The following is a 21,224-nucleotide window of genomic DNA, read 5'->3' as shown; positions in this document are numbered from 1 at the left end:
AGAAAGACTGCGCTGCAAAGAACCACAGGTGGGCTAATGAAACCATACTGCTGTGAATAATCATAGATACTGAGGAGTTAAGGGGTGGAGTTGGACTCTCACTCATAATAGGAGATGTCATTTAGCAATTTGCTACAGTATTTCGTTTTTTAAAATCTCCTTCAGAGTGACTGCTAGTGATTCTCAGGTTCCTTTTAAGGGTAATAAAAATGTTCTAAAATTGAATTGTGATGATGGTTCTTGCACAGTTCTGTGACTTTACTAAAAACAATTGAATCATACACTATAAATGGGTGAATTTTATAGTATATGAATGATATATCAATAAAGCCGTTAAATAAAAAAGCTTTTGAGTGAAATGACACATGAAAAAATGGTTACATCAGCCCATAAAGCACATAGCCACCGTAAGTAATTGCATAATGGAACAGATATAAAAGGACTGTATGAGGCAAAAGAAGTCTTCTGGGAATCTCCACACCCTGAAGACACAGTGAGTTAGCACCACCACCAGGAATTGGCCTCTCAGCTCTGTGCCTGTCTCCAGTCAGGCTGGAATAAGTCTCCTTATATTTGCAAGCTTGGCCCTCCCCTGGAATCTAAAGCCTCCTCAGCCTTCTGAGTCAGCCTGAAAGGAACAGGCCGAACTGCTGTATGGGCTCTGTAAGTAAAACTGTTTTGTTCAATGAAAATGCTTGACTCTAGATGAATTGGACTTTCTCACCCACAGGGAGTAATTTCCTCACAATGTGCAGAATTAGATTAGATGTTGGTATGGTGGGCTGAGGAGGACGGTAGAATTTCAGAATTATTTATTCCCAGGAAATACGTAGAGAATGGGTATTTCGTTCTGCCTGATATAGGTTAGATAACTTGTTTTGAGTCAAATGGTTTAATCAGTGTGCTAATGTATTTATCACAGTCAGTGAATCTCATTTCTATGCCCAATAACTATTACTAAAAATGAAAAATTACCAATTTCGAACGCATTGCCTGCCAGCTACTGGTATTAAACACAGCGCATATTCTGTCTTATAGATGAGGAACTGGGTCACAGAAAGTTTATATTACTTGTAGATTTCAGTAAAACAATTGTTTTTGAGAGCACGAGCTTTGGAATTAAAAAGACCTGAGTTAAAAATTCAGCTCTGACTTTCACCAGTTGTATGTGATTTCAAATATGTTTCAGACTTCTGATACTCAGTGTCTTTACCAGAAAAATGAATTTAAAGTGAATCTAATAATACTTGTCACATGATGATATAGTAAGAATTAAAATAATGCTTATAAAGCACTGAGGACAATAATGTTCACAGAACACGTGTCCAGGAAATGGTAGCTATTTCTATGAGTAATATTTTTATTAATGGTGTAGATGGTCTCAAAACTAGTTAGTGTTTAAGCAAGAATCTGAACCCAGGTCAGTCACGCATGATAGCCATACCATTGACAATAGCATGGAGAATACTGATGACACTATACGGTCTAGTTCAGCAGATTAAGACAGCCACAAGCTATAGCTTATATACTGCAATGAAAGAGGAGCATCATTGTAATCTGAGTGGGCAGAAAAATTAGTTGAGAGAATATAGCTTATTTCACAAGAGAGAAAATGAAAGTATATATGGATTGGAGAGGATGGGTTGGAAAGATTCTAGAGTGAAGGCAGCACAAAAGAGAAGCTTGGGGGAAATTTAGTGCCTCCTTCTAAGGATATTCATTAGTCCCCCTCTTGTCTTGGATATAAACACTTAAGATTTTTTCAATGTAAGAAAAATGCAATGAAATAATAGCTGCAAGTACCCACTACTAACAATTGCTTGGCCTTCTTATATAGACCTCCCGAGGTTCTCATCTTTTACATTTCAGGAGTAGAATCAATTAAAAACTAATCTTTATATGTAAGGGATGAGAGAGAGAAAGAGGAGGGTATGTGTGTGCACACGTGTGTGTGTGTGGTGGGTAGTAATTTTAATTCAATGATTTACTAGAGTTCGATGTCGTTTGCTGATAAATGAAGCAGGAGGAAGAGCCAGGTTTGGAGGGGAGGAGAGAATGAGTTCCATTTGTCTCATGTAGAAGTTGAAGTAACTGAGTGATGATGGGTAGAGATGTCCCTCAGGGGTAGCCACAGTATTTTATTTACTTTTTATTCACCACATGAAGCAAGGAGCTTTGTTCTCCAAAATGCTGTCAATTATTTTTCTAAATTACAGGTTTGATTGCTTCACCGTATTTTCATGTCTCATTACTACCTTTACCCTTAAAACCAGAAACTTTGCCACAGCGTTAAAGATTCTGCTAACTTTTAAAATACAGAACTCTGGAGATGCCATAATTAGATTGCAGATTTATGAGTCTTCTGGATATAAGTGCTATTTAAAGCCATGAGAATAACCAAGATATCTCAAGGAGAGCATATGAAAAGCAAGAAAAGAAGAGGTACTTCTTGGGAGAAAAGCAGACTCCTCTAGAATCCCACAATTTATAAGGCAGAGAACAAAACCATTGTTTAACAAACAGGAAAAAAAAAAACCTCACAGAATAACTATCATTGAAGCTAATGAAGGAGAAAGTTTCAAGGAGGAGGAGGTAAATATTGCTGAAAGTTGAGATGAGGGAGAGAAAAACAAATCTGAGATTAAACTTTTGGACTTGGCATGTAGAAAATCACGGGTGACATCATTTGGAGGATTTTCAGAGTCATTAGGGAAAGAATTCAGATTGTTACTGAAGGTGAAGGAATAATAAACAAAAGCGGACTGTTCTCCAAAGGAATTTTTATCCTTATAAAAGATACAGCAGGAAATTGAGAGAGAAACAGGGCTTATGTCTTGTATCCCTCACTATCAAAGCACAAGGCTAATTATGAAAACTATTCAATATATCCTGGTTGAAATGAATGGTTTGGAAATATCTATACAAAACTGTGGGAAGCTTTTATTGTTGAGTTGGAGTAAAACTTGAGTATTGCAGACTGCAAAAAAGCAACCAATGGCACTAAACAAGATACTAAAGAGGGAAAGGAATTTTGTTGGCATTAAATGAGAAGAGATGGAAAATGATTTATTTATTAAAAGCAAAGCTCCTTGCTTCCAGTGGTCAATAAAAGGTGAATAAAATGTTTAGAAATGTCTGGCTCTTGATGCTCTTCAAAAATTTAAGTTCATTACACTGTCCATGGAATTCAAGATTTTCATGATTTGACCTCTGGTGCTTTCTCTAGCTTCATTTCCCACAGCACCTAGCCTCACATTTAAGACTTCGATATACCCCTTCTCTTGTAGTTATCCAACAAACTGGCTTATGTTATTCTTTCATTCATGTCTCTCCTCATTTTATCAACGGCACTGCAAAAGCACACTTCCCCTGTTTTTCATCCTTATAAACTCACATCTACCCATCAAAACTTCACACAGTTATAAATCATACATTCTGTTAAGATTCTTGGAACTAGTTCTTCTTGACACACACAGACACATTCATGTATGCACACACTCCAAATCTGCCACTCCACACTATTATCTCTTCTGCCTTATCGATTAGATACATCCTATCCTTATACACTCTACAACTAGTAGCATTTATCTGTTTGTCTCTGTTACTGCTGATAGACGCTGTCTGGCATGTAGTAGATATTTAAAATTAGTCATTTTTTATTTTCAGTAAGAGTCCCTAGACTCTTGACACAGCAAGCTCAGCTCCCTGCATATGTGTGTGTGTGTGTGTGTGTGTATATGTATGTGTGTGTATATATATATACGTATATATATGTATGTGTGTGTATATATATACGTGTATGTATATATATATATACATACACGTATATATATGTATAGTTCAGTTCAGTTTGAACTGAACTAAGTGTTTCTGGTTGATAGGAGCTAAAGTGGAGTTATTGGCTAGGAAAAAGAATAAGGTACCCTCTGTCTCTGAGCCCAGCGTGAATGTAGGAAGGGTGCAGGAAGATATGGTTGTAAAGTGATGGAAAGGAGAGAAGTCATTTTTTTTTTTTTTGCTAGGCCCAACACAGATCAGGTCAAAATATATACACTATGGTTTTCTTTTGTTTTGTTTATGATCTCTTGGCAAGAAGGAGGAAAAAAACTGCCAAGAAGAATGAAAATAGGCAATGAATAAATTGTTGAAATGAGGTAATGGGAGATATGAAGAAGTTAGGATGAAAGAGAAATTATTCAAATAGCAATTTAATTTTTTTAAGTGGTTACATAAAATGTCCTACAACACAATGACAAAAATTACAACTCAGATATTGCGTAGGAATTAAAAATCATGAAAGCCAGAATTAATTGACGTAAATGGAGCCACTCTGTACTTTCATAACCATTTTTATTATTCATCGCTGTATATGAGATATTGAAATTATTGAACAACGGTTCTGCTCTTTCTCCCTCACTGGATTATAAACTCTCTAAGTGGGGTTTTATTTGCGTTGTCCTTTAGCTTCTAAAATAGCACTATATAAGATCCAGACACTCAGTTAATGTCCCTGAGAGAGTAAAGCAAGATCAAGAGAAGTGTTACAAGTGCACTGTTGCTCAACAGTTTTTTGTTTGTTTGTTTGTTTTTTGAAACGGAGTCTCGCTCTGTCGCCCAGGTTGGAGTGCAGTGGCGCCATCTCGGTTCACCTGGAAGCTCCGCCTTCCAGGTTCACTCCATTCTCCTGCCTCAGCCTCCCCAGTAGCTGGAACTACAGGCGCCCGCCACCACGCCCAGCTAATTTTTTGTATTTTTAGTAGAGACGAGGTTTCACCGTGTTAGCCAGGATGGTCTGGATCTCCTGACCTCGTGATCCGCCCACCTCGGCCTCCCAAAGTGCTGGGACTACAGGCGTGAGCCACCGCGCCCAGCCTGCTCAACACTTTTACACATGCCGTTCTGAAAGCCTGGGAATTCTTCGTCTCAACTTATATAAAACACAGAAATCTTTCAAGCGCTGCTTTTTCTAGAAAGCCTTCTCCAAATACTACAAACCTACTGAATGCTCTCTTTCTGTTAATTCCTTATTAGTGTGTTTTGGTTTTTCAAAATTATTTTATCTTATTTCTAGTTGACAAATAATATGGTATATACTTGTGGGGTAAGATGTGATGTTGTTATACATGTATGCATTGTGGAATGATCAAATCAAGCTAATTATCATATCCATCACCTCAAATATTTATCATTTCTTTGTGGTGTGAACATTTAAAATTCTCTCTTTTAGTTTTTTTGAAATATACTATACATTAACTATAATTCTTATTTCTCTAAGAGGTTTGATCATACATTTTAGATATTTTCATCACTCGCCTGAGGACACTGTCATTACTATAAATTTCAGAATCTAAAGCTATAGTTTCATTATTTGGCCAAATCATGTAATCTATAATTTCTTGTTTTTCATCTAGTTTTCCGTTAATTTTAATTAAATCACACCCCCACCCCCCCTTTTTTTTTCACTAAGACTTCTTCCGGTGATCCTTGAGGTGGCACTTTATCAGGGTGAATGTGTGAGTCTGGATACGTTGAGGTTCCTCTCCAACCTCTCGTTTGTCAACACTTACTGTCAGCCACCCAGCACCCTTTCTTTTCCCCTGAAGAAAAGTTACCCTGCAACTGGCTCTCTCTCATTGATTGAGCCCTCTGCAGCCAAAACCCTAATCTCTGTTTTTCCCTAGACCCCCGTCTTCAACTCAACCATACCCATCTATCTACCTTTCTGCAATTCTCTACTCTATGAAAAAAGAAATGTGATGTTTGCAATAAAGTTATATTTTTCCCTCTGAAACAAAACAGTAACATTCAATTAGGTATCTCCTAAGAAGTATGTCTTAACAAAATAGAGAGATTCTGTTCTGGAGAACTAGTCTTCCAGCAGACTGAAGAGAGAACTGTGTTGGAACGTGGCAGCACATTATATCAGGTGGGGGCAGCCTCCTGTCTTCCTAAGCCTGGTGGGAGGTCTGTGTTCTAACCATCTCTTCCAAATATGATGCCGGGTATCATATTGTAAGGGTTTCTTTAATGGTTAGATGCTGAAGCCATTTATTTGTCACTTCCTATGTGTTACTTTGTATTATAATGATCTCTTTCTTCATATTCTCTGGCTTCCCAAATTGTCTGTAAGCTTCTCTGCTTTCCACACTTATGACCAATGTAATATTGCTGTTCCACAGCCCCAGTGTATTTTTCTCTGGTGCCAACCATAGAGGAAAAATAATGCACTACCCCTTTAGCACAATTTAAACATGCCAGAAAGAATGAAATATGATTGGCAAACTCAGGGTAAAGTGTTTATTCTTAGTTCGGTTATCTATGGCTAGAACGATCAGAGGAGTGGTCACGTGATATAAATGTAGCTGCCAGCAAAGGGCCCTAGAGAAGAAAGATTGTACACTGAGGCAAATTCAAAAACAAACCAAAGTGCCCACTAAAGCAGTTGAAATCTGACATTTTTTAATCAATTTAAATGAGCCATTCATAGTTTCATATTATATAAATACTCATCAGTTCTCTGTACAATAAAATTATTTTAATTCGATCAATACACAAATGAAAGTAGCTTTTTTTTTTGTTTTAAGCTCTCATCGTGTTCTGTACTTTTCATTCATCACGTCAACTTTGCAGAATATCACCTCCACTTCCATCATTTTCCTGCTCACTGGTGTTCCTGGGCTGGAAGCCTTCCACACCTGGATCTCCATTCCCTTCTGCTTCCTCTATGTAACTGCTCTCTTGGGAAACAGCCTGATCCTCTTCGCTACCATCACTCAGCCCAGCCTCCACAAACCAATGTACTATTTCCTCTCCATGCTGTCCGCCACTGACCTCGGCCTGTCCATATCCACTCTGGTCACCATGCTGAGTATATTCTGGTTCAATGTGAGGGAAATCAGCTTTAATGCCTGCTTGTCCCAGATGTTCTTTATTAAATTCTTCACTGTCATGGAATCCTCAGTGCTGTTGGCCGTGGCTTTTGATCGTTTTGTGGCCGTCTCTAATCCCCTTAGGTATGCCATGATTTTAACTGACTCCAGAATAGCTCAAATTGGAGTGGCAAGTGTCATCAGGGGGATCCTAATGCTGACACCAATGGTAGCACTTCTTACAAGACTTTCCTACTGCCACAGCCAAATACTCCACCACTCCTACTGCTACCACCCTGATGTGATGAAGCTCTCATGCACAGACACCAGAATCAACAGTGCAGTTGGGCTGACTGCCACGTTCTCTACTGTTGGTGTAGACTTACTTCTCATCCTCCTTTCTTATGTTTTGATCATTAGGACTGTCCTTAGCATTGCTTCCCCAGAAGAGAGGAAGAAAACCTTCAGTACATGTGTCTCCCACATTGTGGCTGTTGCTATATATTACATTCCATTGATCAGTCTGTCCTTTGTTCACAGATTTGGGAAACAAGCCCCAGCCTATGTACATACTATGATTGCTAACACCTACCTGCTGATCTCCCCTGTGATGAACCCTGTCATCTACAGTGTGAAAACCAAACAGATATGTAGAGCTGTGATAAAAATTCTCCATTCCAAAGAAACATAAAATTGTAGAATTCTAGCACTAGATGGACCCCTCAAGATGGTATACTTCAGGTCATGTTTCCAATTAAAAACAAAAAACAACCAAAGAACTGGTGCCCATTGAAGCTAAGCACATAATCATTTAAAGTTAAAGCTGGAATGTATCTAGAACATCAGCTAGTTTGACTACTTTATTTTCCAGATGAGGAGGTGAAGACATGGGATGGAAGAGATGAACAGCCTAAAATTAGCCTTATATATAAAATTTCTCCTTCTCACACCACTGTTGGGTCCAAACTGTTGTTGCCTTCTGTCCCTGCCAACACCCTTTCTATTATTATCTCATCTACTTCACAGCAGTTAGAATGACACATTACAGAAAAGTCACTCCTTTGTGAGAAATAGGTAGTATTTTCCAACTGTTCTAGTAATTTTGATTGCCATTTATTATTTGCTTTGACAAGTCATGGTTCTAAGTGTTTTTTGTATGTATTAACATATTTTATATCTAAAGCAATGTTATAAGATAATCACTTTAATTATCAATAAGAAAATTGAGGCATGAAATGTTAAGTAGCTTGCTTAAACAGCTAGTAACTGGTGTTGCTGATGGCAGAGCACATCCATGCAGACTGACTCCAGAGTCCCCCACACTCTTAACTTAAATGCTATATTGCTACCTATAATATAATATATAGGTATATAATTTATATATAATTTATATTTGTAAAAATTATATGAACTTATATATATAAACTTATATTTATAAATTATGTACTTATATATGTAAATTATATTTATATTTATAAATATAAATATAGAGAGAAGTTCAGGCAATTTTTACTAGGAAACATAAAGAAGTAAAAAAATTAATTAAAAAAAACACAACTCTATCCTCTAGAAATTTTCAGTCAAATTAGGGAGAAAAAGCCCAAATCAAATCTTCATACCTTACAGATATATTTCTACCTGATGATCTTTCCTGACTCAAGCATATTTCAGCATTTCTGTCAACCCTCCATCAACATTCTGCCCCAGCAGAAATGGAAAGTGACTACAAATGAATTATGGTCATTTACTTATGAATTTTTTAATTTGTGCCATAATGGTCATGTAATGGCTCAATTCAGAAAGATAATTCATTCCACCCTGGGTGTGTCCATTAATTCTCTTTTTTTTTTTATTATACTTTAAGTTTTAGGGTACATGTGCACATTGTGCAGGTTAGTTACATATGTATACATGTGGCATGCTGGTGCGCTGCACCCACTAACTCGTCATCTAGCATTAGGTATATCTCCCAATGCTATCCCTCCCCCCTCCCCCCTCCCCACCACAGTCCCCAGAGTGTGATATTCCCCTTCCTGTGTCCATGTGATCTCATTGTTCAATTCCCACCTATGAGTGAGAATATGCGGTGTTCGGTTTTTTGTTCTTGCGATAGTTTACTGAGAATGATGGTTTCCAGTTTCATCCATGTCCCTACAAAGGACATGAACTCATCATTTTTTATGGCTGCATAGTATTCCATGGTGTATATGTGCCACATTTTCTTAATCCAGTCTATCATTGTTGGACATTTGGGTTGGTTCCAAGTCTTTGCTATTGTGAATAATGCCGCAATAAACATACGTGTGCATGCATATATTTCAATGCCACACTAATATCACTAATTTAAGATGGGCTGTATAGTTGGTATCAGGTCCAGAAAGGAAGTAGAAGTAATCATTCGTATCTACAGGCTTGCCCCCTCGCTTTATGGAGATCTCTGCCAACTGCACCTTATTACAGGGCCCTTGATGTTATAATAATTATAATAGTAATACCTCTCCCTCAATTTCTTCCTGTATTCACTCTCATCCTTACCTGTCTTATTTTTAATTTTTAGCATTTTTATTCCCCAACATATTACATATAGGCTGTTTCTTTTCTGGTTTCCTCATCATTCCCTGTAGGAAATTTATTAAGTGACTATAGTATTTATAGTACTGTAAGAATTATGTCAAATCCTCAGCCTGTTTGACAACAACATTTCAGTTTCAATTATTGTTACTCTTCATCTTTATATGTTGGAATGTCCTGGGACTTTGTTCTCAGACCTTTTTGCTTTGTCATAATCCCTTCCTTGGTCATCCCATCCAGTATCATGTCTTTAAGTACCATCTCTATGCTGACAAAATCCAAATTAATATTTGTAGTTCAGACTTATCCCACTGCCTGTGTATCAATATCACTACTTGAATGTTTCATAATCATCTTAGAATCAACATCTAATATATACTAATATTCCCATCAAGGAAAAAGCATGCTCACCCACAGTCTTCTCTAACTCAGTAACTCTACCTTCCAATTTGTTGAGACAAAGCACTTGGAGTTATCCCTGATGCCTTTCTATCACCCCGATGCTACATCTAACCTTTTAGTAAATCCTGGTGACCCTTTCTTCTAGATATCTCTGATATTGATGTCTAAAATCAAGTCAATTTATACCACCTCTACTGCTACCACTGTGATGCAAGCCATCATCTTGGACCTGAATTATTATAACAGATTTCTGGTGGTCCTTCCTTCATCCACATTTGCTTTACAGTCTATTTCCCCCCACAGTGAAGTTAGACTGATTAGTTTAATGCACAAGGCAGATCAAGTTCAACATACCCCAATGGCATCCTGTCTCACCCAGGAAAAATTCACAGTCACTGTAAAAGCATATAAATATCTATATGATCTATATTCCCTCCATCAGCCCAATATCATCTTCTACTACTCTGCCAGTGATTCACTCTATGTCACCCACACTAGCTTCCAAATATTTTCTTAAACTCATCAAGCATGCTTCAACATCAGAGTTCACACATGCTATTCTCACAACCTGGAATGTTCGTCCTCCAGAGACCCACGTGACTTACACCTCACTTTATACAGATCTCTGCTCAAGTGCACCCCATTACAGGGCCCTTGATGTTATAATAATAACAACAACAACACCTCTCCCTCAATTCCTCCTGAATTCACTCTCATCTTTATCTGCCTTATTTTTAATTTTTAGCATTTTTATACCCCAGTATATCACATATATGTTATTTATTTTCTAGTTTCATTACTACAACATAATGTTTTTGAGAATAAAGAATTTGTTCCATTTATGCTATCTCCCAGCCCTAAAACAGGGCCTGCCTGCCACATAGTAAAAATAGTAAAATGTCTTAATGATCTGGCTCTGTTTACCTCTTAAGCTTCATTGCTTCCCCTCTGTACAATGCCCCAGAGACAACAAACAACCTGCATGTCCTAAGTCCCAGCGAAGAATGCCCTGTCCCTTTTAAGCCTACCTCCACCTAGAGTATTCTCACTCCCTTCCTTCTCCTGACTTAGAATAGAAGGGGCTCTCCTTCAGGGACTTTTCCTGACCTCTCTGGTCTGCCTGGTGCCCTTTCCAGGTGCTCCTACAGCACCTTGTTCTTCTCTGTCAAGACAACTCTTTCCAAACTCTCTTGTCACCATTCTCCCCACAACAAACTCTGAGCTCACTTCTCGGGGTCAGGGACTGGGTCTACTCGCTGCTGTTTCCACATTTCTATCTATAGTGTCTGGTCCATTGTAACTTTTACTCTTCATTGAATTAATGAAGAAATACTATCTTTGATGTGTTAGAATTCGGATGGCACACAAGAAGATAACAAATTTCTTTTACATCAGAAAGTTCTTCATATCTACAAATATACTTTCATGAAATTTCACATTTTGGAGAATACTGTGCCAAGTACTGCCATTTGGTATAAAAAGTTTGCTCTTTTTCATATGACCTAGTATACCCTGATCCTAATCTTGTGAAGCTTTATTTCCACTTTCCAACAAAAAACTTGCTTTGTCTAGTGAATGAATGTAGGTAAGAGTAAAAATTAGGAGGCCACTTTAAAGAGGTGATTTATATTTTGAATAAACTGCCAGTTTATTTCTACATATTTCTTTCCCCTTCTATTCCCTAATACGTACCCCCGCAGATCATCTTTACATATCTATAACTCACAATGAAGCAAAAACAAAAATCCAGAGAAGCTACAGGCAGGTCCAAAGTGGAAAGATGGAAAAGCTCAGATGATACAGGCCTACAGACTAGATTTTTTGTTTATTTGTTTCCATACACTACTACTACAAAGGATAGCAAATAGAGCTGAAGGAAAAGGATGGAGATACTCAAAGTCCTAAAAATGGAAAGGAGAAAAAGGAATGTCAACCTCGAGGACAACTGAGATGTTCACAGAACTTCTGCAGATTCTCGTCCCCCACCTCACCTCACAAATGCTAACCTGTGGACAGTCCTCCTGTCCAACAATCCTGGCAGCTTATAAGCTTCCATCTATAGGAAATTGGTAATGTAGACACCGAGACTGGGTGGGTTGCAGAACAAATGTCATGCTCTGACCAAGATGGATAAGCTCACAATGAGTTGGGGACTTTCCTAAAAGCCAGAGCACTAGTAGTCACATGGCCACTGTTGTAGCTACTTGAACATGGTAGTGGTGGTGAAGATGGAAATAAGAGGAAACATGCAAAAGATTTTTAGAAGGAAAAATAGACAAGATCGGTTGAATAATTGGATGTGAAGGATGAGGAAATGCTATGTATCTTAAGTTCCTGTCTCACATGACTAAATTCATAAGCACTTCCACTTTGTTCTCCTCAAATTCACCCTCCCAACAGCTTCTGGAATAGCAATCTGAAACACATGTCTAGTTGTGATGTCCCTGCTTAAAACCATTTATTCACCTCCCAATTCCTACAGGATGAAGTCCTTGAGTTCACAGCATATCATCAGTTCACATCCATTGACCTCTCCAGTTTCTCTTTCCTTTTTGGTTGACTCTATGCTTCAGCCAAGCTACAACTGTTCGTAATTCTTCTATAGAAAATTCTGTTTCTTTCATGATTTTCTACCTGCTGAAATACCCTCTTTTTGGACCCACCCAATGACTAAATACCCTTCTCAAGTTCCTATAAAAATCTGTGGCATTCACTGCTCTTTCATACCATTTCAGGTTTGTTTGGGTAGGTGTGTATGACCACCCTGAAGGCAGGGACTTTGTCTTATTCACCTCTGGCACCCTAAACTCAGCACAGTGCCTGCACAAAACTAGCCTTGAGAATGTGCTTATTACACAATGAATGAATTAATTAACTCCATTGCCAGATATAGATGACCAATAAATACTTAATGGCTGATGGAAGTACTTCTGTTTCTGTGTTCAAAGATTACAGTGACAATGACAAAGCAAGACTCATGTGTGAGGCATACTTAGAAAGGATGGCAGATAGAACAGGTTAGTGTTAAATATTAATAAAGTATGAAGGTAACCCTGCTGGGTATGACGTAGGGGACACGTCACTGGAAGACAGCCATCAAGCATCATGAGGTACTGAGGATACCTCAATATCCTGGAGAAGGTAGTTGGGGTGAGTTTTTTTATCTATTTTGCTTATAACATTGTAAGCCTTTGACAAACATTTGTTTAATGTGAATAAACAGTCGGAATACCTTGTTCTCCAACCAATATTATCACTAATTAACTATATGACCTAGGACAAAAAGCTGTCATATCATCTGGGCTTTATCTGTAATCTAGGAGCAATGAAGAGCAGCTTTGATACATTAAGGGCTGTTTTGTCAACCAGAAGAAAGGTTAGGGAAAGATATGGAGAATTGCATGCCCCTATTTTGAATTATGGAACTATACTTTTGTATTTTTAGAGAGGATGCAAACTCCTAAAGCCCAAGGACCATGCCTAGTCACATATGATGTCTGCTGCATCTAGCAGAGTGGCACATGAGGAAACACACTAATCCTGTGGCTGACTGTGTGTGCTTGGTTTAGCTTGGAGAAGTGGGAGCAGATTGTCGAGAGCCCTGTATATGTGAGTGTGGAAGTGATGGAAGAGGCAGTGGGTGTTTTGAGGTTGCTCTCCCTGGACAGGAACAGTGGGAAGCCCATGGGAATGGCACACAAGTGGACATGGAGATGTTTTTCCTCTGTCTGCCAAGTCCCTGGGGCCTCAGTTCATACTCTCACTGTCTGTTCCCATGGGCTTTCTGAGTGGCATTATTAAAAAGGCCTGAACCAGAAAGCAAAACCAGCTCCAGCTGCTCTTTCTAAGTAGGACTGTACCATTCTCAGGTGAGCGCACCCTTACCTGGGGTCAGGCAGCCTTGGCTCCTGCCATCCTAAGGGACCTTGAAGACCCCACATACTGTTTCAAGTCAGGGCAGGGAGAAGCCCTTGTGTCCCATCCACAGCTTTATGGGCTGGGAAGAAATGTCCCAGAGTCTTAGCTAACAATCAGGAAAGGCAGGTGAGAATGAATGCAACAGTCACATTCGGACCCAAAGAGAAGCTGAAATTGGGTTTAGCAGGGAGTCTACTTTAGGCAGGATGCCAGGCAACATGGGAGGGTGACGTGAGGTCTTTCAGGATAGGTATTTTGGGAAATGAGATGATAGCCTAAAGTCCTATACTCGAGTAAGCATGTGCAGGTACCAGCAAGGCAGAAAATATGCTCTGCAGAGAGAGGGCTTAAGAAAGTACCCAGCTCTGGGGCCAATAAAGACTCTTGTTATCTGTCAACACTGCATGTGGTAGCCTGGGCAAAAGGCATTAAGAAAGTAAATATACATCCCTGTGTTCCCCTTGCTCTCCCTCCATGCCTGCTCTTTTCTTCACCCTGGGTCCCATTTCTCTGGAACACAGTGGTCTAGTGATCTGACCTCTCTTCAGGGAAGGTTCCTTAGTTCCGCCCCATATATTTCAGTATGATTTGTTTAAATTTCTATATCCCCTTCCCCAAGCTATGACGGATACAGAAATGGATGGATGGATGCAAGATGCAAACTATCTTGTATCTCACTAAAGGATGCAATCATCTGCTTCCGAAAAGGGCTTTTCATGTTCTGATAGCAACTGGGAGCCAAATATGGGATTTAATATTTGTCAAGGAGCTTAGCTGTTTTGTCTGCACAAGTTCTGAAGGTGGAGAAGAGAAAATACAGGCAGAAGTATGGGTTTTGTAACCTTCAAACCCCAAATCTGTCCTTCCTTGCTTATCCAAGATGGGGAGAATCCAGTTCAAATCTCTTTGTACTAATTTTATCATATTGTACTTTAAGATCACTGGTATCTAACCCCTCTACATTAAGGCCAAACTGAAGGGCATCTCCCAGCTGCAGTAAGAACTCAGATGATGAGTGAAGAATTCTGGGGTTGGGGGAGTGCAATATAAGCAAGCTAACCTGTTTCAATGAAACAGATGATCAATGAAGACACTGCATCATTTGTTTCCAAAAGTTAGGCCTTGCAGCCAAGGCTTTGGCTTTTTAGAGAAAATTAGCTCTAAAGACCAGGGCATCTAGGCAACCTAGCGGAGAAGAAGTTTCATGAAGTTAGAGCCCAGGTGTTTGGGTGAGGGTAGGGAGTTGTGGCAAAGCAACACTGGGCTTCTAAAAAAGAAATGTCTCCCCTGAGATGAATGACTTGTTGGCACAAGTTTCAGGAAAGACAAAGCTCTAAAAATATCATTGTAAAATTAATAATACTTCTCCAAAGTAAGGACTCAACTCAAACTATCCTTGGATGCAATTAAAATGGCCTTGGAAGAAGCTTTCAGGTGCGGAGGTACTCACCAGTGTCCTGCCAGCACCTTCATCTCTGAAGAAGTCATCGGAGGGAGCCATTACCTTGATTTTATGACCACAGATGAGTTTCCTTTAATCCGAAAGAGATTGACTTTTGGCATTTTTTTCTTAGTTTTTGTTTATTTATATTCTTTTAAGCTTTAAAAAAAATGTCATTGCTGTGCTTCTTATTCCTCTGGCTGACTTTAGAATTGAGGACTGGGAATCCTGAAAATTTGCAGTTATCTCCTATCCTCACTGCCTTGGAACACCCATTATTCCACTCTGTCTAATTTCTACTCATGTTTCAAGTCTAAACAGGAAGATTCCTCTGTGATCATGCCTCTCCCTTTCTCATGAATTAAATGCATGTATTATGCTAGTAATGCTTCTGGAATGAATGAATAATAGAAAGAAAGAAAGTGGGGGGAGGGAAGCAGGGAAAGTAAAATAAGAAAGGCAGCCTTATCTGGAAGGAGCTCCCAAAAGTGTATCTCTTAACACCTATCAGAAAAAAAAAAGGGCCAACAAATATCCAGGCAACGAAGGTATGGACCAGTGGGAAGAATCTGAGGGAATTACATTTTGGAAAAAGCATTGCTCTCCCAAGATTCCCTTTTAAAAATTTAAATAAACCTTGAGAGTAGTGATGCATAAATGAATTTGATCTGTCACAGTCCCGCCTTTGGAAGAGGGCCTCAGAGCTTATGAAAGACCCTAAGTGGGGGTGGGAGAAGACAAAAGGGGTGGGATGTCAGTTTCAAGTTTCCAGGGCATTCTCTGATTGTGCTCTATGTCCCTGCAGACTGCCAGTGTGACCTCACCCTCTCCAGTCACCCCTCCTCAGTTCCAGCTATGAGTTCCTGCAACTTCACACATGCCACCTTTGTGCTTATTGGTATCCCAGGACTAGAGAAAGCCCATTTCTGGGTTGGCTTCCCCCTCCTTTCCATGTATGTAGTGGCAATGTTTGGAAACTGCATCGTGGTCTTCATCGTAAGGACGGAACGCAGCCTGCACGCTCCGATGTACCTCTTTCTCTGCATGCTTGCAGCCATTGACCTGGCCTTATCCACATCCACCATGCCTAAGATCCTTGCCCTTTTCTGGTTTGATTCCCGAGAGATTAGCTTTGAGGCCTGCCTTACCCAGATGTTCTTTATTCATGCCCTCTCAGCCATTGAATCCACCATCCTGCTGGCCATGGCCTTTGACCGTTATGTGGCCATCTGCCACCCACTGCGCCATGCTGCAGTGCTCAACAATACAGTAACAGCCCAGATTGGCATCGTGGCTGTGGTCCGCGGATCCCTCTTTTTTTTCCCACTGCCTCTGCTGATTAAGCGGCTGGCCTTCTGCCACTCCAATGTCCTCTCACACTCCTATTGTGTCCACCAGGATGTAATGAAGTTGGCCTACGCAGACACTTTGCCCAATGTGGTATATGGTCTTACTGCCATTCTGCTGGTCATGGGCGTGGACGTAATGTTCATCTCCTTGTCCTATTTTCTGATAATACGAACGGTTCTGCAACTGCCTTCCAAGTCAGAGCGGGCCAAGGCCTTTGGAACCTGTGTGTCACACATTGGTGTGGTACTCGCCTTCTATGTGCCACTTATTGGCCTCTCAGTGGTACACCGCTTTGGAAACAGCCTTCATCCCATTGTGCGTGTTGTCATGGGTGACATCTATCTGCTGCTGCCTCCTGTCATCAATCCCATCATCTATGGTGCCAAAACCAAACAGATCAGAACACGGGTGCTGGCTATGTTCAAGATCAGCTGTGACAAGGACTTTCAGGCTGTGGGAGGCAAGTGACCCTTAACACTACACTTCTCCTTATCTTTATTGGCTTGATAAACATAATTATTTCTAACACTAGCTTATTTCCAGTTGCCCATAAGCACATCAGTATTTTTCTCCGGCTGGAATAGTAAACTAAAGTATGGTACATCTACTTAAAGGACTATTATGTGGAATAATACATACTAATGAAGTATTACATGATTTAAAGACTACAATAAAACCAAACATGCTTATAACATTAAGAAAAACAATAAAGATACATGATTGAAACCAAGTTGAAAAATAGCATATGCCTTGGAGGAAATGTGCTCAAATTACTAATGATTTAGTGTTGTCCCTACTTTCTCTCTCTTTTTTCTTTCTTTTTTTTTTTTTTTTTATTATGGTTAGCTGTCACACACAACTTTTTTTTTTTTTTGAGTTGAGGTCTCGCTCTGTCACCAGGCTGGAGTGCAGTGGCACGATCTCGGCTCACTGCAACCTCCACATCCCATGTTGAAGCAATTCTTCTGCCTCAGCCTCCCGAGTAGCTGGGACTAGAGGAATGTGCCACCATGACCGGCTAATTTTCTGTATTTTTTAGTAGAGACAGAGTTTCACCATGTTGGCCAGGATGGTCTCGATCTCCCGACCTCGTGATCCACCCGCCTCGACCTCCCAAAGTGTTGGGATTACAGGTGTGAACCACTGAGCCCGGCCTGTGTACAACTTTTTAAATAGGGAATATGATAGCTTGGCATGGTGGTGTGCACCTGTAGCCCCCACTACCTGGAAAGCTGAGGTGGGAGAATCGCTTGAGTCCAGGAGTTTGAGGTTACAGTGATCCACGATCATACCAGTACACTCTAGCCTGGGCAACAGAGCAAGACCCTGTCTCAAAGCATAAAATGGAATAACATCAAATGAAACAGGGAAAATGAAGCTGACAATTTATGGAAGCCAGGGCTTGTCACAGTCTCTACTGTTATTATGCATTACCTGGGAATTTATATAAGCCCTTAATAATAATGCCAATGAACATCTCATGTGTGCTCACAATGTTCCGGCACTATTATAAGTGCTTCACAGGTTTTATGTGTTCTTCGTAACTTTATGGAGTAGGTACCATTTGTGTCTCTTTATTATAAGTGAGAGAAATGAAGTTTATATTATCAAGGGGACTAAAGTCACACGGCTTGTGGGCACTGTGCCAAGATTTAAAATTAAATTTGATGGTTGAATACAGTTACTTAATGACCATGTTATATTGCTTCCTGTGTAACATCTGCCATTTATTTCCTCGGCTGTACAAATCCTCTGTTTTCTCTCTGTTACACACTAACATCAATGGCTTTGTACTTGTGATGAGAGATAACCTTGCCCTAGTTGTGGGCAACACATGCAGAATAATCCTGTTTTACAGCTGCCTTTCGTGATCTTATTGCTTGCTTTTTCCAGATTCAGGGAGAATGTTGTTGTCTATTTGTCTCTTACATCTCCTTGATCATGTCTTCATTTTTTAATGTGCTCTGTACCTGTCAAAAATTTTGAATGTACACCACATGCTATTGTCTGAACTTGAGTATAAGATAAAATAAAATTTTATTTTAAATTTTGCTGAGTGTTATGCCTATTGATTTTACATTTATAGAATCCTATAAATCAGAATTGGAGATGTGAGTGATTTCCTAGTCTTCTTTCTCACCAGTGCAGGAATCCTGACTGGAATGGTTCACACGTTAGTAAGGATGCTGAATGCATCTTATTTCAAGGTAGGGTATTCCCACTGTACTTTTGAGCAGATCCAGTGAGCAGCTGAGATCTGAATACAATCATTGGGCCTATATGTTCCCTCTGTAGCTTCACTAAGCAAGTCTTGGGTGCAGGACTTGGGTAGATAAACCATGAGGGAGACTCTATACTGTAGGCTCTCTCTTAGGAGGAGGGAACCACAGATACTTGATGTGTACTGATGACAGATTCTGCTAGCATATAGATCTGTGAGCATTCAACTGTGCTTCATTGTTCAGAGGCAGTAAAGTGGCTTCCAAAGTCATGCAGTTAATCAATGTGCATAGGCCAGGGCTAAGGGGAGAAAACACAATGGAAGAAATGGGTGATTTCTCTAAAGAAATGAAAGTGTACCCATGCTCTGTAAAGTGGAGATTCAGGTGTTGGGCCCCACCCTCAAATAATGAGGTCAGGTGCCTCATTTTATGAGGTTAAACTCTGTTATGTCTCTCCCCACAATCTCAGTCCTCTTCTACCTTCCTGTCCATTGCTTTACCTCAATTTGGATCCTCCAGCCTACTTCCATATGCCTAAGAACATAGCCATATTGACAATTTAGTGAATAGTGGATTTCTTTCTCTTCTGTGAATAGCTAATCCCTTACTGTCTCCCACTATGATAGGTTGTTTATATATTCTTATTATCTCCTCTCCCCTTTCCTCTGTCCTAAGATTTTTAACTTTTAAAAGTAGCCCAGGCTGGGCACGGTGGCTCACGCTTGTATTCCCAGCACTTTGGGAGACTGAGGAAGGTGTATCACCTGAGGCCAGTAATTTAACACCAGTCTGGCCAATATGGTAAAATCCCATCTCCACTAAAAATACAAAAATTAGCCAGGTGTGATGGTGGGTACCTGTAATCCCAGCTACTCTGGAGGCTGAGGCAGAAGAATCACTTGAACCAGGGAGGCGGAGCTTGCAGTGAGCCCAGATCGCCACCACTGCACTCCAGCCTGAGCGACAGAGTGACACTCCTTCTCAAAAAAAAAAAAAAAAAAAAAAAAAGTAGGCCAAAGACTTCTGTGCCAATGTTCATAGCAGCATTATCCACAATAACCAAAAGGTGGAAATAACCCAAATGTCCATCAACAGATGAATGGATAAACAGAATGTGGTTTATATATACAGTGGAATATTATTCATTCTTAAAAATCTGGTACCTGCTACAACATGGATGAAACTTGAAAACATTATGCTAAATAAAATAAGCCAGATGACAAAAGGACAAATAATATATGATTCCACTCATATAAGGTATCTAGAATAGGCAAATTCATAAAGAAAGAAAGTAGAATACAGGTTACCAGGGGCTGGGGGAGGGGAGGATGGAGAGTTATTGTTTATGGGTGCAGAGGTTCAGTTTGGGATGATAAAAAAGTTCTGGAAATGGATAGTGGTTATGGTTGTACAACAATATGAATCTGCTTAATGTTACTGAATTGTACACTTAATGTTTAAAATGTTAAATTTTATTTTATGTATGTTTATCACAATAAAAATTGCCAAAAATAATGTAAAACTCTCATTATCAATTTTATCTTAAGAATATGTTGAAATGATTATATTTTAGATGTTAGGTTTAAAATATATTATTAAGTTTTTTTTTGTTTTTTTTTTCTTTTTTCAAAATGTGTTGCCAGGTGCTGTAGCTCACGCCTGTAATCCCAGCACTGTGGGAAGCTGAGGTAGGAGGATCGTTTCAGCCCAGGAGTTCAAGAGTAGCTTGAAGAGGATGATATTTAGTTCAAAGTAATAAAGTTTTAATAGTAGGACTACCAAGGTTGTAACAGGGCCATTATTTATAGTGGCAATTTTTATAGCCTTCAAATCCCATCCTGAAGGATACCAGCTGTATGTACATCTGGTCACCTAGCCTAAGGCTGAGCAAACAGAAGGCGGGAGACCAGGCTTCCTGGCACTGTGCACACTTAGGTAAGTCAACTTTCTCTTCTCCATTTTTCTACCTATAACCTTATTGTAGGTTTCATTTCTCAGACAGCAGTACAGAAATAGAAAAAATTCCTTCAATTATACTTTGTGTAATTGAATTATACAATTCAATTATAATTATGTAAGTATAATTATACTTTCAATTATCCTTCTATGACTGCCAAGTAATAATTTAGCAATACCTTACTGATTGGAATAATAAAGTTGTGATCATGTGGCTGAGAAAAAATCATATGACCTTGTGATGGTTAATATTATGTGTCCACTGGCTGGACCACAGTACCCAGATACTCAGTCACACATGTTTTCTGGATTTTCCTGTAAGGGTGTTTTTTTCCAGATGAGATTACTGTTTTAATCAGAGGACTTCAGGTAAAGGAGATTGTCCTCCATAATGGGGGTGGGCCTCATCCAATTCGTTGAAGGCCTTAATAGACCAGATTGACCGCCCCTGGGCAACAAGAATTATCCCAACAGACATGGCCTGAGGACTTAATT

At 39.5% G+C, this 21,224-nt stretch overlaps 2 protein-coding genes across 2 annotated transcripts; both read left to right on the top strand.

Moving 5' to 3' along the window:
• Positions 1–462: 462 nt before the first annotated feature.
• Positions 463–7,895, top strand: LOC112441183 (olfactory receptor 51F2-like). The gene is made up of 2 exons (XM_055093842.3): positions 463–663; positions 6,631–7,895. Exons 1-2 carry the CDS (start codon positions 655–657, stop codon positions 7,558–7,560), a joined length of 939 nt encoding a protein of 312 aa, XP_054949817.2. The 5' UTR covers positions 463–654; the 3' UTR covers positions 7,561–7,895.
• An 8,111-nt stretch (positions 7,896–16,006) lies between these two features.
• On the top strand, positions 16,007–20,737 carry LOC100976603 (olfactory receptor 51E2). Its single transcript, XM_003804647.4, has one exon. It carries the CDS (start codon positions 16,057–16,059, stop codon positions 17,017–17,019), a length of 963 nt encoding a protein of 320 aa, XP_003804695.1. The 5' UTR covers positions 16,007–16,056; the 3' UTR covers positions 17,020–20,737.
• The last annotated feature ends 487 nt before the right edge of the window (positions 20,738–21,224 follow it).

Source organism: Pan paniscus, chromosome 9 (assembly GCF_029289425.2).
Source record: "Pan paniscus chromosome 9, NHGRI_mPanPan1-v2.0_pri, whole genome shotgun sequence".
Lineage (NCBI taxonomy): Eukaryota > Metazoa > Chordata > Mammalia > Primates > Hominidae > Pan > Pan paniscus.
This window is presented reverse-complemented; position numbering and strand designations above follow the sequence as displayed.